General features: G+C 42.4%; 2 protein-coding genes across 2 annotated transcripts in view; one reads left to right on the forward strand and one right to left on the reverse strand.

The window, feature by feature from the left end:
- The first annotated feature begins 969 nt into the window (after positions 1 to 969).
- On the forward strand, positions 970 to 5,183 carry RTP3 (receptor transporter protein 3). The gene is made up of 2 exons (XM_024751478.1): positions 970 to 2,676; positions 4,137 to 5,183. The coding sequence occupies exons 1-2, from the start codon at positions 2,387 to 2,389 to the stop codon at positions 4,834 to 4,836; spliced, it is 990 nt and encodes a 329-aa protein (XP_024607246.1). The 5' UTR covers positions 970 to 2,386; the 3' UTR covers positions 4,837 to 5,183.
- A 6,058-nt stretch (positions 5,184 to 11,241) lies between these two features.
- Positions 11,242 to 26,261, reverse strand: part of LRRC2 (leucine rich repeat containing 2) — a 33,990-nt gene continuing 18,970 nt past the window's right edge. The window contains exons 4-9 of the mRNA XM_024751477.1: positions 22,910 to 23,066; positions 18,446 to 18,582; positions 16,709 to 16,854; positions 14,994 to 15,149; positions 14,061 to 14,191; positions 11,242 to 11,606 (exon numbers count right to left, since the gene is read on the reverse strand). Of these exons, the coding sequence (XP_024607245.1) occupies positions 11,557 to 11,606; positions 14,061 to 14,191; positions 14,994 to 15,149; positions 16,709 to 16,854; positions 18,446 to 18,582; positions 22,910 to 23,066 (777 nt within the window). The 3' untranslated portion in view covers positions 11,242 to 11,556. The remainder of the gene's footprint in view (positions 11,607 to 14,060; positions 14,192 to 14,993; positions 15,150 to 16,708; positions 16,855 to 18,445; positions 18,583 to 22,909; positions 23,067 to 26,261) is intronic.

The following is a 26,261-nucleotide window of genomic DNA, read 5'->3' on the forward strand; positions in this document are numbered from 1 at the left end:
AAGGCCCCTGACTTCCAGTCCAGACTCTCCCCTGTACCCTCACCCTCTTCCTAAATCTTCTCCTAATCTGCCCTGAGGTTGAGAGTATGTGGGAGGAGTACAGAAAAAGAATTTGAAAGAGAGAAATTGATTAAGCGGGCTCCCCAAATCTGGTTAATTTGTGACCCAAGCCAAGTAATATAGAGAAACAAAACTGGAGGGTGAGGAGGGCAGACTCTGATGGCCCAGGGTGGGCCTGCTGTTGAAGGAGCTGAACTCTGGTGCAGCAGCAGAGGGCGGGAAAGAGGTGCCTGTGAGGTTGCCAAATGCTGCCATGGCCAGCCCCTCCCCCTCCCCCCTCATTTTCCATCTACAGCCCACTGCTCAGACTGCCAGTGCCTGACCCAGCTGGTGGATGCCACCAGGCAGCCCTAGGACTGGTTCCCCCAAAAGCAGGCTCTGTAAACCTTGCGGGAAGGAGGGACACCTCCGTTTCCCTCTCGTGTGATTGCTACCAGGATATCTCCAGGTTTCCCTTCCCTTCCGCTTCCTTGTGGTCTCCACCGTAACCGTAACCGAGCATCAGAAGAACTTGGGGAGCTGTTTAGAAATGCTGATGCCCAGATCAACTCAATGAGAACTTCTGGGGCTGGGACTAGTAGTGTCCCTGTGAGACACGAATATGAATATCCCGCTATCTTCTCTTCAGCCCCACGGAGCTTTCCCAGGCCTTGGCATACCCCACCCCTACCCCAGAAACCCAGAATTCTCTGGGAAAACGGGTAAGTGATGTTACTCATGGTAGTTAGAGAGAAGACGTTCAGCCTATGTTAATTTAATTGCGACAAACACTCTCACACTCTTTAATACTTGTGTTCAAATAGTTATATCATTTAAGCGCACAGAGTTTTCAAATTAGAATATTCTCACCAGAGCAAGAGGCTAAAGGTAATCTTTACGTGACCCAGAAACACTATCTGTGTAGCTTTCAAGATCTCCTTACATAATTATTTTCAAAGGTGGTTTTAATGAAACAGAACAGGATATGACATTTTCACACAATATTTCACACCAGCTACAAAGTCAGACCGACCCTTTGTTTAAATATTCTCTGGTCACCACCTTGCTATCTGAATGAGCTTTACGCTGCAGAAGAGTATCTGCATTTGTTCAACTGCAGGGGAAAAGGAGGAGTCCATTCTCCCCTTCAGGAGATCTCTTTCTTCAGCAGCAGTTAGGAGGCGGGCACAGGAATTTCTTTAGTTAACACCAGGCAGGACCAGGGAGTGGACAGTGGAACATGTACTGAGTGGGCCCTACAACCTGAAGGTGGGAGAGAAGGTGGGTGAGGGAGGGAGGGAAGGTGGGTGCTCTGGGTGGGGTGGATCTGCGCACAAGGCAGGAGGGCAGGGAGGGCAGGAGTGTTCAGAGGATGGCCCGGAGTGCAGGGCTGGGGTTTAGTGTGGAGGCGCGGATATGGCCTTGGGGGAGCACGAGCCTGGCAGGGCTAAGTCTGGTAGAAAGGCAGGGCTGGCCTGTGAGGGGTCTGAATGCCATGCTACAGCCCCATGTAGGTGGGGGTTTCCGCCTCTGGAAAGACCCACAGCTGCAGTGTGGAAAGTGGCTCAAGCAGCCCTGGAGGCGCCGGCAGGCCAGGACAGAGGCTGTTCTGCAGGCCTGAGCTGAGGTAGGAGCTGCCAGCCTGGAGGACTCGCTGAGGGCAGGGCTTTCCTCTCCTGCTTTAGCACCCACCCTGGCGTCAGCCCCGCTCCTCTCTCCTTCCTCCTTCCCTAGCCTGTCCTGGAGGAAGTAGGGGATGATGAAGCACCTCGGAGTGTGGTCATGGCCTCCCACCCACGTGGGGACTTTGTAGCCTCATCTCCGGGGCAAAGGAACTACAACAGCTTTGGTCTCCAATGGGTGGAAGAGTGGGCTTGGGAGTTGCCTTGGACAGCTTAGTGTCTGTGAAACATGGTCCCACAGAGACTTGGCACAAGCAAGGAAGTAAAGAGCAAGGGCGAGGATGCAGGGATGCAGGAATTTGAGCAAGGTCCCAGGATGGCCGTGTCCTTCTTTGCATCTCTCCTCCCGGATCGTGAGCACAGCAGCCCAACGGACAAGGATTTTCAAATGTTACTTCTAGAAAGGGAAACTGCAGCCTGTCTCCACCATCTATAGGGCTTCGGAGGTAAAAAGGTGTGTTCCCAGTTAAAGGTGGGCAAATAGCAGAGCCAGGCTGAGACCCACCCGTCCTGACCTGGAGTCCGGGGCCCTCCTTTGGTAATATTTTGCTGGATGAAGCCATGCATTCCGTGTCTTTCGAAATTCCCTGTGGAGCCTAGTGCTGTCCTCAGAACTTGGAGCCAGCATCAACTGACCTTTGGTCCTTGGGGCAAAGACCCGGTCCATGAGCCCAGTCCAGGGACATAAAGGGAGAGTGGGTCTGAACCCTTGCTCTCTAAAGCAGGAAGCCTCATGTCCTGCTCCAGATCCGTCAGAGCCCGGGAGACACTGTCGTACCCAGCTCACGGGGACAGCAGCGATGCGTCAGGACAGGGAGGTGTGGAAGCAGGTGTTCCAGGAATTAATCCGGGAGGTGAAACCATGGCACACATGGAAACTGACACTAGACAAAAGCCTTCTTCCTAACATCCTGAAGCCAGGGTGGACACAATACCAGCAGTGGACCTGTGCCAGGTGAGTAGGGAATGCGATAGCAATATTCCAGAAAATTCTTGCTTATTTCTTATGGTGTACACTCGTTACTTGTCTTGTTGTGCTCACGCTTGTAAATTGAAGATTACAGGAAGCAAGGTGCCCTTGATCCAAGACGTTTTGGCTTCATTAAAAATTTTTCCCTTTTACACTGAACCGCAAAACCATAGCAGGACTGGGCTAATGCCTAGATACAGAGAAAACAGGCTGCGAGGGGTGAGGGTGAGAAGCAGTGAGGAAAAGAGAAGGGGAGGAGTGGAGGCTATTTCCCTCAACCACAGGAGAGTTGGACGAGCAGGACCCAGGGCTCATGCTCCCTGCAGTGGGAGACCTAGGGTCCAACACAGAGTCCGTGGGGAGAGGCCCTGTGTGCTGAGGAGAAGCGTCAGGGAGGGGGCAGAGGACGGGGAGAGCTGAGCAACACTCAGCAACCTTACCCCTCTCTACTCCAAGCTGATGGAGTCTTGTTAAAATAGGACCCTCAGAAGTCATCCAGAGTCTCACCCTCTCTTTTCCAGTTGGGAAAGCAGAGCCGCAAGGATTGGGGGTGGGAGGCTGGGACTCTAGCTCGGGACTGGGGCCGTGCTCATTGCCTGCCCACCAACCCCTCGCCAGGAGAGGGTCCAGGCAGAGGAAGCAGAGCTCTCTTCTCCTGGTGGCGCGTGGTTTTCCCAGGCCAAGAGCATGGGAGCAGAGTCTCAGCTCATTTCTCCCAGTTCTGGAAGCTGGAAGTCCAAGATCAAGGTGCCAGCTGCTCTTCTGAGCCACAGGCTTCTCCTTGTGTCCTCACATGGCAGAAGGAGCTAGGGCGCTCTGTGGGGTAGCTATTATAAGGGGACTAATCCCATTCCCAAGGGCTCCACCCTCACAACCTAATCACCTCCCCAAGGCTCCACTTTCTAACACCATCACCTTCAGCGTTAGGATCCCAACATGGGAATTTGCGGGGGGACACAAACATTCAGACTATAGCACTTATCCACACCCACTTGTATCTATTTTTGGATTTCAGTTCAGGGTTCTCGGGGCTGTTGCACTTGTAGCCTTTGACCCACTTAAATCTACATTTGAAGAAGCCTTGATTTGGGGTCAAGAGACTGGAGTTCCAGTCCTGCCTCTTCCACTCACTGGGTCTCTGGGCGTGACAAGTTCCCAGCGTGCGCCTCATTTCTAAAATGATCACATCGGACTTCGAATTTGCCCAAGATTCCTCCCAGCTCTGATGGCTTGTGATTTGCTGTTTTCATGGCAGACACATCTGTGGGTCACAGAGCATGCTGGTGGCACAATGGAGATAGGAACAAGGGGCTCGGGATTTCTTCCCCACTAATCCATGACCCGGATCAAATCATGTTTCTGTGTGTCCCTCCGGCACAGCCCACAACTGGGCCATAGTGGGCCATACTGGGCCAAGCTGAGGGTCTTGTCTTCTTTCTCCACAGGTTCCAGTGCTCCTCATGCTCTCGAAATTGGGCCTCTGCCCAAGTTCAGGTCCTTTTCCACATGCACTGGAGTGAGGGGGAATCCAGGGGCCAGGTGAAGATGAGGGTCTTTGCCCAGAGATGTCAAAAGTGCTCCCAGCCTTCGTTTGAGGTCCCCAAGTTCACAGAAGAGAACATCTCAAGGATCCTGACCAACCTGGTGTTGCAAATTCTGAAGAAATGCTATAGAGAAGGATTTACGTTCGTGGAGATTCCTATGATCAAGGAAATCTCTCTTGAAGGGCCACATGACAGTGACAATTGCGAGGCATGTCTGCAGGGCTTTTGCGTGCAGAGTGAGTTAGGTCTGGCCATGTGGTCACCAATATCCCCATCACCTCCCACAATAAGCTCACCCATCCTCGGGATCACCACCGAAATACCTTCTCCCACGAGGAGTAGCACCGGAGGGGATGCAGTGAAGAAAAAGAAGGTATTACCCAGACAGTCGTTTCCTGAGACCACACAAGCTGAGAGCCTCCCCATTTCCTGGAGCCCGAGAGCAAACACCAACTTCCAGGCAGAGAGAAGAGACCAGAACTCCTTAAACAACTGCACTTTCTATTCCCACACAGCCCAGCATACCAGGAGCTTAGGCATGAGCTGCTGCTGCTGTCTCATGCTAATCATCATTGTAATTGTGGTAAAAACCACTATCTGAGCCTGGAAAGCGTGATGTTGAGTTTAAAAATACCAGACACACAGTCATCTATTGTATAATCCCATTGATGCAAAATATTCAGAATAGGTAAATCTAGAGATGGCAAGTGGATTTGTGGCTGCCAAACAAGGGACTGGGGGGAGAGGGGAAGTGGGGAGCAACGAGTTAATCTGTATGGGTTTTTTGCGGGGGTGATGAAAGTATTTTAGAGGTGATGGTTGCACAACACTGTGGATGCACCAAATGCCATTTATTTGTTCATTTTAAGATGGTTAATTTAATATAAATTTCACCTCAATTAAAAAAAAAAGAATGCTGCAATTTCATTCATTCTCTAGAGAACTGAGACTGAGGCGTTTATGGCTCACAGAACAGTTTGGAAATCTTAGGAAACCCGGGGGCCCTCTCCCCAGACGATTTTGCACAGACCTTCTGATGTCAATCTGTGGAGGCGTTTGCCGTCCAAAGCATTAGTCTGAGAAGCCGGGTTCTAGAGCAGTGGTCTCCACCGAGGAGCTACATGCAGCTGAGGGCTGAGGCAGGACCATCTGCCAAGGTGGGGAGATATCCTTAAAACTCCATTTAATTTTTGTTTGTACTTAACTATTTCTTATCACATGTTTTATCATGTATGTTAATATATTAGTAGAATGGTATAGTGATATGATAAATAAATACACACCCATTTGGAGTGGGTGTTCAGTTTCTCATTGACAGGGTTGCAAAATCAGAAACATCGTTACGGGGGACCCTGTTCTGAAGGACCAAGGGTGGAAGTCTGTCCATGGATTCTCACCAGGATTCTGAAACCAAGTTGCTTTCTATAAAAGTTTTCTATTCTGATTAATGAGAATAATTTTAAGACTCATTCTCACATCTTTTTTATCTAGAAATAGGAATCCTTCTGTATATGTAGCTTAAAAATGAAAGCAGTAGTCATTTACAGCAAATGCTCCTTTTCACTCGCCCTTGTCTCCTGCCTCTCTCATCAACGACAGTGGTTCCTGAAAGCACAGGCTGCTCCTGCTGGGACAGTCTCTAGAACTTTTTCATTTTGCAAAACTGAAATTTTGTAGCCATTAAACAACTCCCCTTTTCTCCCTCCCCCTAGGCCCTGCTAACTATCATTCTTCTTCCTGTTTGTATGAACCTGGCTACTTTAGATACCTCATACATGTGGAATTATATAGTATTCGTCTTCTGGTAACTGGCTTATTTCACTTAGCATAATGTCCTCAAGGTTCATCCATGTTGTAGCATATGACAGGATTTCCTTCCTTTTGGGGGCTGAATAATATTCCACTGTATGTATGTACCACACTTTGTTTATCCAGCCATCCACTGATAGACGCTTGGGTTGCTTCCACCTTTTGGCTGTTGTGAGTAGTGCTGCTGTGAACATGGGTGTACAAATACCTCTCTGAGACTCTGCTTGCAACTCTTTTGGCTATATACTCAGAAGTGGAACTGCAAGATCATATGGTAATTCTACTTTAATTTTTTGAGGAACTGCCATGATGTTTTCTACAGCAGCTGCACCATTTTACAGTCCCACCATAAGGATTCCAATTTCCTCACATTCTAACCAGCACTTATTTTCTGTTTTTTTTTTATATAATAGTCATATCAATGGGTGTAAGGTGATATCTCATAGTGCCTTCGATTTGCATTTCTAGAAAATGCAATTTTTTATGATGTAAGTTTACACTTTCAAGGCAATATCAGAAATAATATTTGTACAACTCAGCACAGAGATAACTATTGGGAACACAACAGAAATGTGTAGCTAAATTCTTCACAGACTTGCTATTCACGTTCAAACGTTGAAGCATAGTCTACATATCTGTATTAGGCAAACTCCAGGAACTTAAAATGTAATAGTGGGACACGACAGAACAAACACATGCCTAAGAAACAAACATCTAAGAGAAAAGAGGGTGCCCCAGCAGCCCATAAATAGCTGGAAGCTCAGTGACCAGTGAGGTGGGGAAGGCATGCTGGGTCATTAATATAAAAAGGGGTTCTTAGTGGAAAGCAAATCATAAAATATTAAAGTGGGGATCAGCCTTAGAAATTGTCTTCTCCAACTCTATTTTTTGCAGGTGGGGAAAATAAGGCTCACCCAAAGTGAAGTGATTTTTCCCAGGATTATACAGTGCATTTGTGAAAGCGCTGGCCTTGCAATCCTGGCTCCCTGAGTTCCAATGTTGACTATCGGCCCCTTCAGGAGCTTACAAAATATGTTCAGAAAGTTACAAAAATAAACATGCTCTAAGTGAGAACCAGGGACTTCCCCGGTGGCCCAGTGGCTAAGGCTCTGCACTCCCAATGCAGGCGGCCCAGGTTCGACCCCTGGTCGAACTAGATCCCACATGCCGCAACCAAGAGTTCGCATGCTGCAACTAAAGACCTCACATGCCACAATGAAGATCGAAGATCCTGCGTGCTGCAACTAAGACCTGGTGCAGTTAAATAAATAAACAAATAAATAATTTTTTTTTAAAAATCAGTGATGGAGTTAAAAAAAAAAAAGTGAGAACCAGATCTTGTTTTGGACCACTTCATTGCCCATACCTGGGGTTACAGGAGCTACCTGGGGTTGACCAGTCACAACTGAAATTAGACTCTAGTGTAGCAGCTGATTACTAAAGACTGAAGTCCTAGCCCCAGACAGTGTCCATCCTTCCCTCAAAGCCACAGCTCTACTGGTGCAAGCTCAGCCTTGGGTCCTCTTTGTCTCCCTGGTGAATTTTACAATCAAGGCAAGTTCATCTATTTAACATCATATCTTCTTTGGTCCCATTACCGGTGTTTAGCTGCTTTCTTTCCTAAGAATTATGAGTGGTGCTAAGGCCCAATACTCAACTATAATTTGCTTCCTCTGTAATTTATATTATGCTGCAATAAAACGACATAAGCATCTCAATTTTTCATTTTGATGAAACAGCTGGAGACTCTAAGCAGAGATATTTGAGCTGCCTATTAACACTGCAGTTTGGCATCATTTCAAGTTTTAAAGCTTAGATTTAATTTCCTAATTTTTAGAAATAAATCCAATATACATACCATAAAATAAGGATTTACACCTACATACACCACAGAACGATAACTAAGAAAACATACAGATGACCAAAAGCACATGAAAAGATACTCAACATCACTAATCATTAGAGAAATACAAATCAAAACTACAATGAGGTATCACCTCATACCGGTCAGAATGACCATCACCAAAAAGTCTACAAACAATAAATGCTGGAGAGGGCATGGAGAAAAGGGAACCCTCCTACACTGTTGGGGAGAATGTAAATTGGTACAACCACTATGGAGAATAGTATGGAGGTTCCTTGAAAAACTAAAAATAGCACTACCATATGACCCAGCAATCCCACTCCTGGGCGTATATCTGGAGTAAACCATACTTCAAAAAGATACATGCACCCCAATGTTCATTGCAGCACTGTTTACAATAGCCAAGACAGGGAAGCAACCTAAATGTCCATTGACAGAGGAATGGATAAAGATGTGGTACATATATACAATGGAATATTACTCAGTCATAAAAAAGAATGAAATAATGCCATTTGCAGCAACATGGATGGACCTAGAGATGATCATACTAAGAGTAGTAAGTCAGACAGAAAGATAAATATCACATGATATCACTCATGTGTGGAATCTAATTTTTAAAAATGATACAAATGAACTTATTTACAAAACAGAAACTCACAGATTTCAAAAACAAACTTATGGTTACCAAAGGGGAAACGTTGTGGGAAGGGATAAATTAGGATCTTGAGATTAACATACACACACTATAAAATAGATAACCAACAAGGACCGACCATACAGCACAGGGAACTCTACTCAGTACTCTGTAATAACCTATATGGGTAAAGAATCTGAAAAAGAATGAATATATGTATATGTATAACTGAATCACTTTCCTGTACACCTGAAACTAAAACAACATTGTAAATTGACTATACTCCAATAAAAAAAAAAAAGATAACTAAAAGTATCTAAGTTTCCTTCCCACTCAGAAAGGGAAAGACAGTAATCGACAGAAAGGGAAAGACAGTAACTGATTTCTGGAGATTACTGCTCACAATCATCATGAGTTACCCTAAACTGGTGTTTGGCAAGCATGCCAAATGGTCATTCTAGAAAGCTAGAGTCAAGAAATCTGGTGTAGGTCATGCTATTAATTAAAATGCTCTACTCAATGATTTCACCTAAGTGTCTTTGCCCCTTAACTTCCAGCATATGAAAAATGGGTATAATAATAAGCTTTTGGAACCAGAACATTTTCCTCCTAAGAATTATATTTTCTTTCATTCATATTGCTTTAATGTTCATACATATATTCTACTATGCAAATTACTTTTCCAAATTATGAATCAGTCCATATGCATCATGCAAAATGTTCAAATCTCTATTATCTCCACTAAGATGCTTATTCTACTTTAGAGTCTTTCTGCATTTTTACATTAATATGAATAAAGTAAATAGTATTCCTACAAGCCTCATATTTAAAAAATATATTTCTTTGGGGATGTTATGTAACATAAAATAATTATATATCAATGTAGTACTTTTTCAGTTATTTTTATGTAACATCGAGATAAGGTTTTTGCACAAAAGACTGGTTTTATTGAAATAAATTTTACATGAGCTATGGACAGTCAATTTATGCGAAAGCCCTCATTTCCCCCCTTTTCAGATATATTTTCCATTTGGCTGTATGTAACATATACTGTAGCATGAAATAAAATTCCAAAATCATTTACGTAGTACAACTAATAAATTTGCATTATATTTGTAAAGTGTTATAAAGAAAAATACAATTGTTTGAGGTTCAGTTAAAGTGATTTCTCATTTTCCTACTCTTTCCATCTCTTAACCTACTTCTCAGAGTTTGTCTTTAACTTGAAGCAGTACTCTACTGAAGCATTACTATGTGACTTTAGACTGTTCTGCCTGCTTTATGTCTGTTGAGGATAAAATATTTAGAGTTATGATTAAACCCATTAAGACAAAATATTGGGTGTCTATTAACCCCTCTGGGGGTAGACTGGTTCTTCAGATAAGAAAATAAAAATCACTCTTCATTTCTAGCCCAGATTAACTTCTGAAAAACCCAAATGGCTCGACCATGTTGTACAATACAGTAGCTACACTTGGCTATTTAAATTTAAATGTAATTAAAAATTTAGTTCTTCAGTCACACCAAACACTGTTCAAGAGCTCAAGAAGCACATGCATCTGGTGGTTACTAAATTAGCACAGGTGCAGAACATTTCCTTCGCTGCATAACGTTCTACTGGACACCACTGGGCTAGACCATATAGCAGTCGATTCATATATAAATATATGTGAAGATATGCATTTTTTCCATCTTAGTCACAAAACCTACTTGTTTAAACTTAGCACATTCACAATCCTGTTTATTTTAGTCCAAGATAATAGAATAAAAATCGATATTTGTACAATTTCTCCAAATCCTACAATGTGATATCAAAGTTCAAAGCCCTGTAATGAATACCTTCTTTGCCAGTGTAAACCCAGTCTCCTGAGCTCCCTCTGGACTGCAGCATCTTGGCCACAGGCAGAGTTCTCCTGTGGTACCTGCAGAGAAGCCTTGCTAGGGACTCCTCATCGGTGTGGACTAGTCACTCCCACTACTTATATGGCCACCTTGGAGGACAGGTCCCTGGAGGCAAGGCCTCTGCTCTGTGCTCTGGCAGGTGCCCCAGGACCCCCAAGGGGCCCACTCAAGGCAGGCTGACCACTGCTCTGTGCTCTGGAAGGTGCCCCAGGACCCCCAAGGGGCCCACTCAAGGCAGGCTGACCACCCACGCAGGCCACGCAAGGCTTCCCAGGACCCCCAAGGGGCCCACTCAAGGCAGGCTGACCACCCACGCAGGCCACGCAAGGCTTCCCAGGACCCCCAAGGGGCCCACTCAAGGAAGGCTAACCATCCATGCAAGCCACGCAAGGCTTCCCAGGACCCCCAAGGGGCCCACTCAAGGAAGGCTGACCACCCATGCAGGCCACGCAACGCTTCCCAGGACCAGCCAGGCCCACACTTGCTCCACTAGGGACACCAGCACACCATCTAAGCCCCATGCCTGGGCAGACAATCCAGCCCTTCTTTCTGCCCTCAAGGTCCAGATTATACCTAAAGTCTTTCCTGAAAGCCTACACTGGTAAAATATAACTTAAAACATGAAAATAGCCATTTGTATAAACCCAAGGAAAACTGTCCTCAGTAAAAGAAATAATGCATTAAAACTCTTTCAAAATAACAAAATAAAATAAAGTCTCATCTGACTAGTCCAGTATAAATACTCTTCTCACCATCCCTTTATCTCCAGATTCCTGAAAACAATGCAATCAACTTCAAATTTTGGTCTTTAAGTGATAATTTTTAAAAAATAACACATTTTCTAAAATACTAAATGTGCATTATTTGGAAACAAGTGTATGCAAATGAACCTTTAAATATCAATATATAAACCCATTTATCAATTCTCCAGTCCACAGAGAGAGGTACTCACGTATTTGAAATTTGAAAATCATCTTTCCTAACAACTATGACCATGGTTTCTAGAATTAGTCTTTAAGCACAAGCCATTATTCCTCTATGACATGACCCACAACAGGAAGATTTACAGCTCCACAAGTCAGGAAAATTCTGTAGTCTTCTGATGGATGGCATCAAAGCTGAAGGCTGAAAGATACTTTAGTGGCATAGCTGGGAACAGATTCTGTAACAAAAAGAAAATATATACTCAACCATTCCCCATTTTATTATGAAGTGCAACTATGTCAAAACACAAATTATTGCCACTTCATACTTCAAGTATAGAGATAAATGCATTTATTACCACTAAGTCAACCACCGCAAATGTATAGTCTGGCGTTAGATATATTTAGATCTAAGAAGAATACATTATTATTAACTCTCATTCTTTTGCAATCTTTCCAACCAACTCACACAGCTACATCAATATCTTGGAAACTGTATGATCCTAAAATAATAAAAGTTGACAAAACAGAAATAGATGGCCAAGGATTTGGGACTAGGGATGCCAGGTGGAAGGGAATAAGGTTTACAAGAGAAGTTTGGGCTATTCCTAAATGAAGCACCATCTTATTAATAACCCTTTTATCATACTTACTCTTCCAACTGGTTACTCCCCACTCTCTCTCTCTCTCTTCACAGCCAATTTTTGTCAAGGTATGGTCTATACCAATGGTTCTCAAGGTGTGTTTCTCAGACTCAAGGCATCAGTATCACCTGGGAACTTGTTAGAAATGTACTTTCTCAGGCCCCACCCAAACCTGATGACTCAAAAACTCTGAGAGTGGGGCCTGCCGCTGATTCTCATGTGTACTAAAGTTTGAGAACCAGCGAGGGGCTTCACTTCCCCATCATTCTTGAATCATATCAGGTTGGATGTCCATGTAGACTCCCTAAATCTACTTTTTTTCCTTAGAGTGATGAACTCTCTAACTCAGACATTAATCTTATGGGGAAGGAGGAAAAAGAGAGAAGACAACATGATGAAGAAAAAAGAAACAAACTTAAAAAAATTCAAAGCATATGTCCAGCATAGGTTGAACTATTAAGAAATCACCATTTTCGCAGGTCAAAACCAGCTGAATATTGGCAATATCATTTAGTTCAACCTACTATGAATACGTGAAGTATAGAATTATGATAATTATTTAGAAATAAATGAATGGAATCAAAATCTATCATTACTAAAGTTAACTTTGAAAATCAAATTATTTTATTGCTGGCCACATCAAAAGACTAATACTTATTTTCTCTAATGTGTTCTTGCATTTTTATATAATAGCACTATAATACAATTATGAAGAAATGAATAAAATACAAGAAGGTTTTTCACAAGAGGAAAGTTATATGACCCAAAGATAAATTTTGATAAATAAATGGTTCTTTCAGTTTCATGTTTAACATAAATTTCTAATTTATTTCATAATATTTCAGCATGCAAAATTAGGGACGGACAAACAGATTAGAGGTAACTATATAGAAATTTTCTTAATCTAATTGAAAAACTTTTAATTTGCCAATAAATGGTATTTTTCATTAATGTGATGAGACATGCATGTTTTCTGAGTGTGACTGATGGAACCTGCCCCCAGGTGCCTGTCTTCAAAGTCTTGGGGGCCAGGGCTACCTCCTCCCTAAACCCAGATGCGTGACATCTTTCTTTCAGGTCTGCACCTGGCTTCTCAGAAAAAGAGACCTGAAAAATGAAGGGGTAACTTGCAGGCATCCACACCCAGAAAAGAGGTGGGGATTAGAAGAACAAAGGCTGATTTATGCCTTTTCCTGTGTCTACATGTGACAGAAGGAAGGGGTTCTAAGAATTCTGAAACACTTCGGAAATAGCCACTGGGGAAAACTCTTCTTTCTCAGCCCTTTCCTGAGGTACTGTGACTGCCCTGTATCTTCACCACCCTATGGGAAACCAAAACTAAATGCATCTACTTACTAATCTGCCATCTTGTTTCTTCCTTTTGTGATTTTTACGTAGGTGTACCTTGATTTATACGAGATGACTTTTTTTAAAGTTGAATTTAAACGGATTTTGACATGGAATCTTCTTTTCCCATTAACTAGAATACTGTTTTATCAATATCATTTCACTGAAAAGCCATGTAAAGTTAGTAACACAATCTTCACATTTTAAGTGCTTGTTTCCCAGCCTCTCTGTCACATGGTTGTAGATGTATTAAGCATGCTAATGCACTAGGAAAATTTCATTATTTAAGGAAAGGCAATGTATCTTTTTTTTTTTTTTTTGGTAAATAGAAAAATAATTTACAAATTATTTTTATTTATTGGTTATTGCCCCTAACCAATTAACTTTTTTTTTTTTTTTTTTTTTTGCGGTACACGGGCCTTTCACTGTTGTGGCTTCTCCCGTTGTGGAGCACAGGCTCCGGAGGTGCAGCCTCAGCGGCCATGGCTCACGGGCCCAGCCGCTCTGCGGCATGTGGGATCTTCCCGGACCAGGGCACGAACCCGTGTCCCCTGCATCGGCAGGCAGACTCTCAACCACTGCGCCACCAGGGAAGCCCCCAATTAACTTTTTGTCAGTTTGACTTATAGCAATAAATGTGTTGCATGAGTGAATAGAATACTATACACTCATTTTAAATAATTTTGAATATGAGTAACCTACCTCTTTCTTTAAGATCTTCAATATAGGCTTTCATAAATTCTTTATCAAAATGTTGGCGATCTTGTTCACTTTCCATCGTTTCATCTTGACACTGGGTATTCTCAATAGGATTGTCTATAAGACTTACAAATCTATTCAAGAGAGTATGGAAGATATCACATTTTCACCTATGCATTTGTATTGTGCAAAAATCCTCTCAGAAGAAGTCAAACTTTGTGGCGCTAAATCCCAAGTTCTCACTTCTTAGAAGTCACAGTTAACCACATAATATGTGTCACCAGTGGAATTCTACTGCACAATAATCCAACAGGATTATGGAGTCAGTTTACAGCAGAGACTGTACAGAGGCTTGATGGGGAAATGACAGTTACTTAGCCACAGACAGAGGACAGCGGGCAGGAAGCCATGAGGTGAACAATAACATTTAGTGTCCCCGTCATATATGAGTCTTACTATGTTTGTTTGATATTACTCCCAATTAGTGACATCAAACTCTAAAATGATGTGGCTACATTGAAAAGGACTCATAAAATCACCACCAAGAAGGTATTTAAAAGATGGACTACTGTGACAAAAAAAGAAGCTAAAGGAGACAGTCCAAAATGGCATTTGATCTAATTTCTTCACAATTTTGAAAGATTCAACAGCCACTGACCCATCCAGGCCAGCGGTGATGGGAGTGCTGAGTATCCGACCAGGGAGCCCTGGTGCCTTCAACCAGCAGGTAGCATTTGTCCAGAAATCCTCTGAGCTCTACCTCCCCATGCCATTGGCCAAAAACTACAAAATCCTGTAAGAAGGCACCAGAACTTCTTGTTCTCAGAGTACGAGAACCATCTAATCTGGTTCCTGAGATGGGCACACAGGCTCCAGGTGCTTCTTGCTCTTCCCTTGTGTCTGAATGGGTCTCTACTGGGCTCTCTGTCTACTCACTTTAAAGGTGTGGATGAGTCACTAAGGGCTGTCGGAATCTCCACCAAGTGGTCCCCGCTGACGACTAACAAGGTGAGCTTCTTTAAGTTAAGCAAGGCAAAGGGAAGATAGGTCAGCTTGTTCTTATACAGGAGAAAGGTCTGCAGTTCTCGTAGCCTAAGAAGATGTAAAAGGGATTAGAACACAAAGACTTAGCCTCCTAGCAAGAAAACCAAAGTGAATTATAAATAAATTCTAGTAGGAAATCCCTATTTAGTTTATTTTTTAAGTGACTCATAAGAATAAACTAACTTTACAATTTAAATGAATAAAGTCATGCCGGGTGACATGATTTGGGTTTCTTTTTTAAGTTTTTACTGACTTAATTGACAGTTAAAGGCAGAGATATAGCAGCAGGATAAGCAAATTACACAATATAAAGTAGGTAAAGAGGGAACTTAAAAAATCAATATATTCAAGTGTCTACTGCATTCCCAAGGGTTAACAGGTCATGGGAAAGAAATCATATTAGAGTTGGAGTGAGAATAAACAAATTCTGGCAACATATTTCCTTTTGTATGTCTTAAAAACACAGTTACTCTTCTCTCATCATATTTTGACTTTAAAACAGGAGTAAACCTGCAAAGTGAAAAGGAAATGAGAAAAATACGCTCCAAATATGTTTTACTCTGTTTTCCATTTTGTTCTAACTCAGTGTCCCTCTCTCTAGTTTTTTCTTTCATTCATTTGCAAAATTTTGACTGATCCCACAAAATATTTCACAAAGTTCCCCTTGTGTTTCAAACTAAAACAATTCCCACTTAGCCTCATAAACCAGGAAAGTATCCATACACATCATATGTACCAGGAGTAGAGAAAGGTCATATGAGACAGCATTTGGGACCAAGCCATTTTCGGTTCCTATGTCCCAATAGCTTACTTATGCTACTTTATAACGAAGACTGTGGATTCCAGGAGGCCAGACAGTTTGTTTCATTTACCACTTTGAACCCAGCCCACTCTCTGGGCCTGCCTAGTAATATTGGTAGAATGAATGAATGAAGGAATCGTATATGATTTAGTATAACAGTTACTTTTTAAACAAGAAATAGCTGTAAGGATATAATTTGAAGATGTTACTAAGCATATCAATCAAAGCAGTAAATGAAAAAAAAAAGCAGTAAATGAAACTAATAAAAATTATCCTGATATCCCAAATAGAATAATATGTTTTGATTCTGTACATAATAAATTTACTTTTCTACTTCTGGGGAGGAAAGGAAAGTTAATGTTCCATTCTATTGAGAACTAAAGTAAATTAAAGATGTGTTCAAACTATATATATACATATATATACACACACACACACACACACACACACACACATATATACAGTTAACCCTTGACCAACACAGGTCTGAACTGTGCGGGTCCACACATTACAGTACTGCATGGGTCCATGGTTGGTTGAGTTCACAGATGCAGAGGAGCCCCAGGTACGGAGGCTGACTACAAATTACATGCAGGTTAACCACCTCGCTGTTCAAGGGTCAACTGTACATGTATATGTATGGTGCAGACTGGGAATTGTCTTATTCTATAAAGAATCAAACTGATTTCCTGGAAACAAGAAACTCTGGAAAATTAGTTGATCTCACAGAACATTCACGTGTTATGCATGTTTAAAATGTTAGTGACTAATTCATATACCTCACCTTCAGAATGCAAGTAGCTACCTGTCTATGTCTTGTGGCAGGTCACTCAGGTTATTGTTGCTGATATCCAACCACTGCAAATTAGACATCCGCAGGACACAGATCGGGACACTGGAAAACTTGTTTGCTGAGATATCTACGAATGAAACTTGCTTCAAATTACTTAACTAGGAAGGAATAACAAAATATTCTAATTACTTTTTAAGAGTGGGAATTAAGTTCAACTAATAATTTTGAGATTGATGTCTCTTCCCAAAGGCATTTCTATGAACATATGCAAACCAGATCAATATAGTATGTACGTTGAGCATCTACTAGGTGTCATTCACTGTGCTACACGCTGGGGGTGCTAGGATGAAAAGCACACAGTGGCTGCCCTTGAGGAGTTTATATTTTCATAAACAAGCAATGCAATTTTATGTAGTAAGAACTAGTGTGAAGTTTCCAATTTGCAATGTTCAGTAACACAAAGAAAGAAGTGATTAATCTGCCCAGCATCACAGTGAGGTGAGGGTCAGGGGTCAGGAAAGATTTCACAGAGAATGGAGTATTTGAATTGGGTCCTGAGGTTCCCTGACAGATGGAAAGGTAGGGGAGGAAACTCCAGGTGGGGAACAGCATGTGCAAAGTCAGAGAAGACAGAAAGTGCAAGCCTCAAAGAGTAGGATGACCTGGGGAAGACTGTCTTAATGGGTTTTGGCAAATCTTCAGAAGACTCACACGTGAACTGGTAAAGTGATGTAGCAAATGATCAGAAATCTCCCCTGTTACTCTGAAGGGCGTGCCCAACAGGACTTACTCATGGAGTGGACATGGGGCATGGGAGCAAGAGAGGTCAAGGGTGAGTTGGCTTGCTTCCAGCCTGCACATCTGAGAGAGGACTGGGTCCCTCTCTCAGATGGGGAGGACTGGGGAACAAGCAGCTTGTGTGGGGAATCCTGAGCCCTGGCTGTGCACCCTCACCGGGACCACTGCCCAGCATTTCCTGGGTGACATGGGTGCTAAGAGCGGAAGTGGCCTCTTCCTCCCACCCGGAAGTTTTCAGGAAAGGAAAAGAATACGCCTTCTAGGACTAGATAGAATCTGTGGCCACGGCCTTGTCAGAGCCTCACTAGTGATACCATTTTTAGCCCATTCATTACCAGCAGAATTTGTGAGATCCATCTCTCTCTTCAAGCACAAGAACCTTGTTTAGTTTTATCTGGCAATAAAAACTGTTCACTTTCATATGTTCTGTTTTATCAGAAAAGTAATTTAAAATCATTTCCCCAATGAATACAGACAAAAAGAAACTAATGGATATTTTTAAATTAATGGAGTTCTCAAATCCTATCTGTAGAACTGCTTTAGTTATCTATAAGTTTTGTTACGAGTATATACATTTTTAAATTTTATTCCCTTTATTTATTTCCAACTGTTTTCAATTTATTCCTCCATTATGGATAAATAAATCAGGATCTGCATTACAGACAACAGGCATCATATATTAAATAGGCATTAAATAAAAATATATTGCATGAAAATAGGATTTTTTGCCTAGTTTTCCTTTGATAGCTTTTTTGAACTTAAATTCAGGTTGTGGCCGAGTGTAAGAACATTTTTAAAGACTTGATAATAGCTGCTTTAGGGTGATTAAAATGTCAGGAAAAGTCATATAAATAAAAATGAATTTCATCTTTTAAAATTCGTCCCCATGTTACAGACCATTCCATGTCATAAACCAAATAAAAGTAAAAGTGCAAACATTTTCTTTCTTACTTCAAAGGGGAGCTCAGTTAATTCTAGATTTCCAGAACAATCCAGTTTCTCTAGATTTTCACAGTCTCCCAGTTCTGGAGGAATGCTCTTCAGATGGTTGAAACGCACATTGAGTTCCTTCAGGTTCTTCAAACGACCTGTCATCAGAAAAAAACAACATGCATGGTGTAGGTCCATTAAGGTCTTTTAAGGACAAAAATCAAAACGAAGATGTAAAACATTTGTATAAATGATGGTGGGAAAGGCATTAAACATAATTCTGTGTTTGTTTTTTAAGCACTCTGATTGAATGTCTGCTCATCTTTTATCCTGAGCATTTTGGTCCTTGCAGAGCATTTTTTCCTTTTTCTTTATCTGTTTAACCCTTTGTGAAACTACAGGCTAGGTGAGTGTGGGGGATTTGTCCCCTATGTAGACTGGGTCAGGGGCTAGCACCCACAGAGCGCAAACCCCTTTGAAATCACATGATGAATGAAGTAACAGGCAATGGCTTTGAAATGGTCCAGTTCCTAGGAAGCACAGTGACAAGCTATGGCCTATCGGTGGACTCTAATGGGAAGTGAGCTAGGTACTGAAATACACACAAACCTCTACGTACGTGCTAAATGACTCAAACAAGCAGTCACTGTTTATAGGCTGCATGTAATTCATTTATCTTTGGCTTCAGATTTGCATTTACTAATTATGATGTATCGTGCTTCCTAAAGAATATGCTTTAAAAAAGCCTAAGTCCATTTCACAGGCAGGAAGTGAACACACTAAGAATATCAGGCAATAAATGGATTGATGGAGAAACACTGAATCCCAGTTCTGTCTTGATTGAATAAATACATGACCAATTCCAAACCAGAAACTAGCACAAGAGTAAATATATTTAATATTCCAAAAATCATGTCACGCATGTTCTAAGGCATTGAATACCTTAACATTCTTAACCTAATTTTAAAAATTAGAAAACCAAAATTATTGTTTCCTTTTGCAGAGCAGGCACTCAAAATACAAATTTCCTGACATTTTATAAATGAGAAAGGGAAACATACAAAGACAGTATATTGGAGGCAGGGCCACTTCTGAGTCAACTTTGGTGGTCTCACTGTTAGAAGATAATGGTGATGCTGTGGAAATCAGTGGCCCCTCTAACTTACCCACCTGGTATACACTGCAACCTTACAGTCAACTATTGGTGTCAAAATAGCAGGATGGATATGGAGGCTGATAAAAAAACAAGGAAAGACTGCTTTTCTGGGGAGGACTGGAGAGCATGTGATCAGACTAATGATCGCCACAGCCCCAGCTTCTGTAAGACAGTATATTGTACAATCCTTCTTTAACTAAGGAAAGTAGAAGATTGGCATAGATGGTGTGAATGTTCTAAGCTGTCTAGTTTCCAGACACAGGAGACTAAACTTATCTATTAAAGAGTTACCTGATCTGGCTGATGGAGGCATTTGCATTAGGGACACATTTATACCAACTGTATGTGCATTTATCATGAGGGGATGCAAAGAGAAGATGAGGTAACTGGAGAGAAAGCTGTATATGAGCTCCTTCTAGCTAGCTCAAAGAAAAAGTAACTTTCCTAGCTCAAAGGAAAAGCAATAGCTTTAGAGAGTCTGTCTCAAATATAACATTTTAATGATGTATAGACACTAAGAAATAATATATGTTTGTATTCAAATAGTTGTTCTCCATGCCACTTATTTCCACAATGCCTGATCTCATTATAGAAACACTACTTTTTCTTTCTCAACATTCTGGTAAGAACTTGGCATTATTCATCTGAGATGGGCTCAATTGTCTCCATCAGACGTGGTGAACAGCATTATCTTCAAGCACCATGAGCTTGAGGTTCTTGAGAAAACAGTCTTTCGGTGTGACAAGGGTCCCACGACACAAAAACTAAAATAAAACGTTTAAGGCACTGCTATGGTCTGAAAATTTGTATGTTGAAATCCTAATGCCCAAAGGTGATGTTGTTAGTAGGTGGGGTCTCTGGGAGGTAATCAGGTTTGGATAAAGTCATGAGGATGGAGTCCCCACGATCGGATTCATGCTCTTGTAAAAAGATCCCACAGAGCTTCCCAGCCCCTTCCACCATGTGAGGATTCACCGAGAAGTCTGCAACCCAGAAAAAGGCCCTCAGGCCACCATGCTGGCACCCTGATCTCATACTCCAGAACTGCGAGCAATAAATTAATTTTGTTTATGAACCACCCAGCCTGTGGTATTTTTTTTAAAGCAGACTGAACAGACTAAGACAGGTGTCATAGCTCCAGCACGTTACATTTCTAAATAGCTAATGAGTCCATCCCTTCCTAGAATGTTCCAGGATCTTTTCCAACTGAAATGAAATCTCCCTACTTATAGCCCATTCTCCCAAGGCCCTCAGACCTAATTTCCAGAGAGGGGAATATAACCCAACTGAGGCACAATTTGTTGTCCAGAGGCTTCTTGTTCCTAGAGCCCAAGGAATACCTTAAGGAATTTACATACTTTAAATTATTTGAGTAAACATTATTAAATGATTTCAATAATTAGCTATTTTAAACCCATTTAACAATACTTTCTCAGGAGTTCCACAAAGGAGTTAAGAGGACCACCCACTGCCATGCTTAATTCCTTGATGTCAAATGTCAGAAATAATTGTCCTGATAATGAGAAAAAGAACACCCCATTTGGTGACCACTTTCCCCGCACCCCCTCTGCTCAGCCAATGCTCTGTAGTTCTCTAAGACAGCACTGTAAGAGATCCAACTCCACCTCCTTTACAAAATACAGCCATTCAACAGAAAACAGCTCAAAACTCTTCATTCCCATGGTCCTCTTTCTTGACTACCTCATCCTGTAGCTCAGTTTTTTTAAAGTATTTGCCCAAGTTACTCAAAGTCAGACTAGAATCATACCTTCAGAGTCTCAGACCTAGTATCCAATTACTTAGTTTAAATTTAAACTGTTTGAAGGACAAGTTAAATAAATCATCCCATAATCATCACTTAGCCATTAGGGAGAATGACAAAAGTTTGTATATTCTAATATTGAAAAATAACACTTATGTAAAGACAACAATAGAGTGGTGGTGGGATGAACTGGGAGATTGGGATTGACATATATACACTCATATGTATAAAACAGATAACTAATCAGAACCTGCTGTATAAATAAATTAATTAAGTAAAATTTTAAAAAAACATAAGAAAAAGACAATGATGATGATGATGATGGTGGTGGCTAGCAAGTGTTGGGGGTTTATCTGTTCTAAATGCTTTCTTTGTATTAACTATTTAATCCTTACAATAACCTTGTGAAGTAGGTACGATTATTATCCCCATCTTACAGACAGGGAGACTGAAAACCAGTGACCTGCCAGTAAGTGAAAGACCCAGGCAGCCTGACCCTAGAGTCCACCCCCACCTTCATGGTATGATAAGGGGAAACAAGGCTTAGACTGGAGAACATGCTGTAAGCCCTTGTATGTAAATATGTTTAGCATGCATATATTTTAACATATGTGTATATAAATATTTTTAACATGCATATATATTTTAACACATATTTATAAATAGATATGGCTACAATGTAGATATCTAGAAGAACATGGGTTGTGTGTACAATTTTTTTTTTTTTTTTTTTGCGGTACGCGGGCCTCTCACTGTCGTGGCCTCTCCCGTTGCGGAGCACAGGCTCCGGACGCGCAGGCTCAGCGGCCATGGCTCACGGGCCCAGCCGCTCCGCGGCATGTGGGATCTTCCCGGACCGGGGCACGAACCCGTGTCCCCTGCATCGGCAGGCGGACTCTCAACCACTGCGCCACCAGGGAAGCCCTGTGTGTACAATTTTGATACCCAGGAAACTGTTAACAATCCCTACTGAGAGAGTTGACTTTACATTTTATTCCTTTCTAGAATGTTTAATTATTTTGCCCGGCTCATGACTGAGGTTTATGGGGATGATCTGTCTCCAAGAAGACTTGAGCGTCTTAGAAGAATCATAACAACTATGTGCCTCACACACAAGACAAAGAGAAACAGTGACGATGATCGCGTGGACTTCACTCCCAGCGCAGCAAGTGAACAACAGAATGACTGAAAATAATAGAACCTTGATCAAATTAGTACAATAAACTAAACTAATCAATGGACTAATATGTGGGAACAATATACTGTTATCTTATGTTTACAATAAATATATTATTGCATGTTTGCATTTCTAAAACTAAAAGGAAGAAAAAACAAAAAGTTTCTAAACACAGCACCGCTCACTCATGAGACTTGATGTCAGTACTGCTGAGTTACGCAGGTGAGACCCTGGCACCAACATCCAGAGGGGACGCCACGAACCAGCAGCTCTGGGAACACCCAAAACAGCCCGGCCCAGCGACTTCCTGCGGCAGCAGGAGGAGGAAGAATTCTCAGTATTGCCTGCTTCCCAGACAAGGGGCCGGAAGGCTCCAGCTAAGCAACATACCAATTTCAGCTGGAAGACAGGAGATTTGGTTTTTTGGCAGATCCAGAATCCTCATGGCTTGAAACAGCTCGATATACTTAGGAATGATCTGAATCAGGGTATTGCTTATGTGCCATTCTTTCAGGTGCGTCTGCTCCTTCAAGGAATCTGGGAGCTCCTGGAATAGAATGGATCCCGTCGATCAGAACTAGCTCCTCCATATGTCGGAGTTCAGAGGCAGAGCACACAGAGCCAAGGAAAACGTGCATTTATTTCAGAAACAAGAGGGGAGAGAGCATGGGTGAGAGCCTACCTGCCAGCTCTATAGCCATTCCAAAAAAGAAAGCAAGATGCTGCCGATGTCATTCATCTCACACTAGCGGATTAGCCAAATTTCAAAAGGGCCATGAATTCATGATTCTATTAAAGTCAAATGCCGAGTGAACACTGACAACCAGGCTCCCACCCAAAGCTACACATGTATTATTTATTTACAACATATGGATTTAACATTTTCTAAAAATAAAATCTGGCCACGTCTTAGATTTTAAAATGTGTGCTGCATTTCCCTTCCTCTGTACTAATCGCTTTTTTTTTCAGCAGACATCTTTTTTTTTTTTGAAGTGTAGTTAATCTACAATGTTGTGTTAGTTTCAGGTGTATGGCAAAGTGATTCAGTTATACATATATACATAAAAGAATATATATATTCCTTTTCATATTCCTTTCCATTATAGTTTATTATAAGATATTTAATATAGTTCCCTGTGCTATACAGTAGGACCTTGTTGTTTATCTATTTTACATATAGTAGTTTGTATCCGGCCGACATCTGTTGAGCCATGTTATGTCCAGGCAGACTCATGTTTGGCACTAGAGATACAAGAAGGATCAAGTAGCTCTGAAACTAATCGCTTTTTAAAATATTTGATAAACACCTAATACTTGCTGTGCCAAATTTCTAAATGTTTTTATGAGTCTTTAACAGGGAAAGAGCCCAGAAGGACAGTGTAGAGACCTGGATGCCGAGCCATGTTCTAGGGGCACCCCCTCCCTGGGCCCTCACTTCTGAAGTGACAGAGAGGAACTCAGCCATATCCAGGGCCTCCCCTGGCTCTAGTGTTCTGGGATAAAATTGTAAAGGTGTTGAGAAGTGCTTACGGCTTTAGAGGGGGCTATTTGTCCAGTTGAAGAAATTCAGTTCACAGGATTACGAGCCCCCACTGCAATGAGGTATGCTGAGCACTGAGGGACATGCATGTCCCCTGACCTCATGGAGCTGACCACAGCACATCAGCTGCAAAGTGGGGTAGGAATGCACAGGGGAGAGGTCGGGTGGGGTGGAGGTAGCAATCAGAAGGTCCACAGTGACCCTTGCTTGGTACCTGGTGCTTATAATGGGCTTTATGATCATTGCTATTGGATATGTGGATTAAGCTTTTAACTTGCAAAAGTACTTTCACCTTCAATATGCTTTCACGTAACAGTACCATAAGATAGGCAGAGTGGGCATGATGAAGGCCCACTTAAAAGAGGGACACTGAAACCCAAAGACATTTAAATGGGTCACTTAGAGTAAGGACAGGCTACATAGTTTCAGGAACTAGTACAAAATGAAAATGCAGGCCCCTTCTAAAAATTAAGAATTTCAAGATGGTGACAGCAGAGCATTACATCAAGCACAGGGCCCCTCCCAGCATAGGGCCCTGTGTGACTGCCCCCAGCGCCCGGGCCTGGCAAACCCATCTCGGCACCTCCTCATCCTGATCTGAATGCAGCCCACACCAGATCAGAGGGTTTCCTCCTGCCGCTGAGACAAGATGACGAGCTGGGGCATCAGGGAGCTGACCCTAGGTCATAAAAACACTCTCTCTTTTTTTTTTTTTGTGGTACGTGGGCCTCTCACTGTCGTGGCGTCTCCCGTTGCGGAGCACAGACTCCGGACGCGCACGCTCAGCGGCCATGGCTCACAGGCCCAGCCACTCCACGGCATGAAAACACTCTCTCTTCTGAAGCTTCAATTATCAAGTGTCTCATAAATAACTTCTCTCATATTGCTCTTCCAATAATGGCACACTTGGAAAGGTTATTATGCCTTCCAAAATTATATCCATAACTATTGTTAATAACATGGGAAAATCTTAAGATAGAGTGTTAAATAAAAATAAAAGGAACGGGGTAAAGATGGCAAATTGAACACAACACAGACACTTTTGCTCCTCTCTAAAATTCCATGAAAGATGACAGTAAAGGAATTCTTTTTTGAAGATATAAACCTTACAGAGGGCAAAGAGAAAGAGAAGGGAGGCAGCAGCAGGAAAATGCTGGTAGCTGGAAAACTGGAAGATGGTAACCTACCTCCCTTGATCTGCTCAACCTTAGACCAGCAGCAGCAGGAACAATAAGACACAACCTGAACTTCTCACCAGAGGCTCCCGAGGCTCAGGAAGTGGAAGAGCCGGGCATGTCTGGAGGTGAGAGTGGAAGGCAGGGCTAAAAGGAGGAGGTCAAGTTCAAAGTCTGCCCCCCCTCCATGTCACAGAACTACTGCCCCTGTAGAAGACTGAGGCTTATCCACTGGAGGGATTAAACAGAGTGTCTGGATTGGGGACCATCAGGCACATCTAGGGAGGGAGGCAGCAACCACAGGATGAGTGATGGAAGCTGAGACTTCCCCACCCAGCCCTCCTCTCTGTCCAGAGCACTGGCTGCCAGGCCTGTCCCTGCCTGCAGGATGTGAGAGGATCCTCTCTGTGGGCACTCACCAGCTGCAGACAAATCATAAATATGCACTCCTGGGGCGGGGGGTGGGGGGAACGTGCTGGAGACATGGGGCTCCATAGCAACGCCCTCCAAAAACAGAAGCCTTCACCTGACACACACTTGGAGCTTCCAGTTTCTCAGTGCTCCCGACACCCTGTGTCTCCAGACCTCCCAGAGAGTCCCAACATGCCAGACCAACACAAACACCCCAAAAAGAAAAAGGAGACTCTGAAAGATGGAAACTTCCTCCAAAAAAAGCTATCAATCCCAAGATAAGTAAGAACAGCCCCCATGAAATGAAAACAGGACAAAATTTTTAAAGGAAAATTTAAGACTCATCCATAAAAGCAGAAATATAAAGCCACATTACAGGACTCATTCATTCACAAAACAGACAGCTCTTGGAAATTAAAAACTTGACAGTAGAAGTGAAATTTTCTATTGAAAAGTTGTTCAGTAAAATTAGAGAAATCTCCCTGAAAGAGCAGGGCCCAGGGCCTGGGGTCTTCCAGCTCACAAAGAATGCCTGACCCCTGACACCCCCATCCTAATCAGGTACCCAAGTCATAGGTCACAGCCCCACAGCCGCTCCAAGGAACCCCAGGGGAGC

The sequence above is a fragment of the Neophocaena asiaeorientalis genome, unplaced genomic scaffold (genome assembly GCF_003031525.2).
Source record: "Neophocaena asiaeorientalis asiaeorientalis breed wild unplaced genomic scaffold, Neophocaena_asiaeorientalis_V1.1 scaffold221, whole genome shotgun sequence".
Taxonomy (NCBI): domain Eukaryota; kingdom Metazoa; phylum Chordata; class Mammalia; order Artiodactyla; family Phocoenidae; genus Neophocaena; species Neophocaena asiaeorientalis.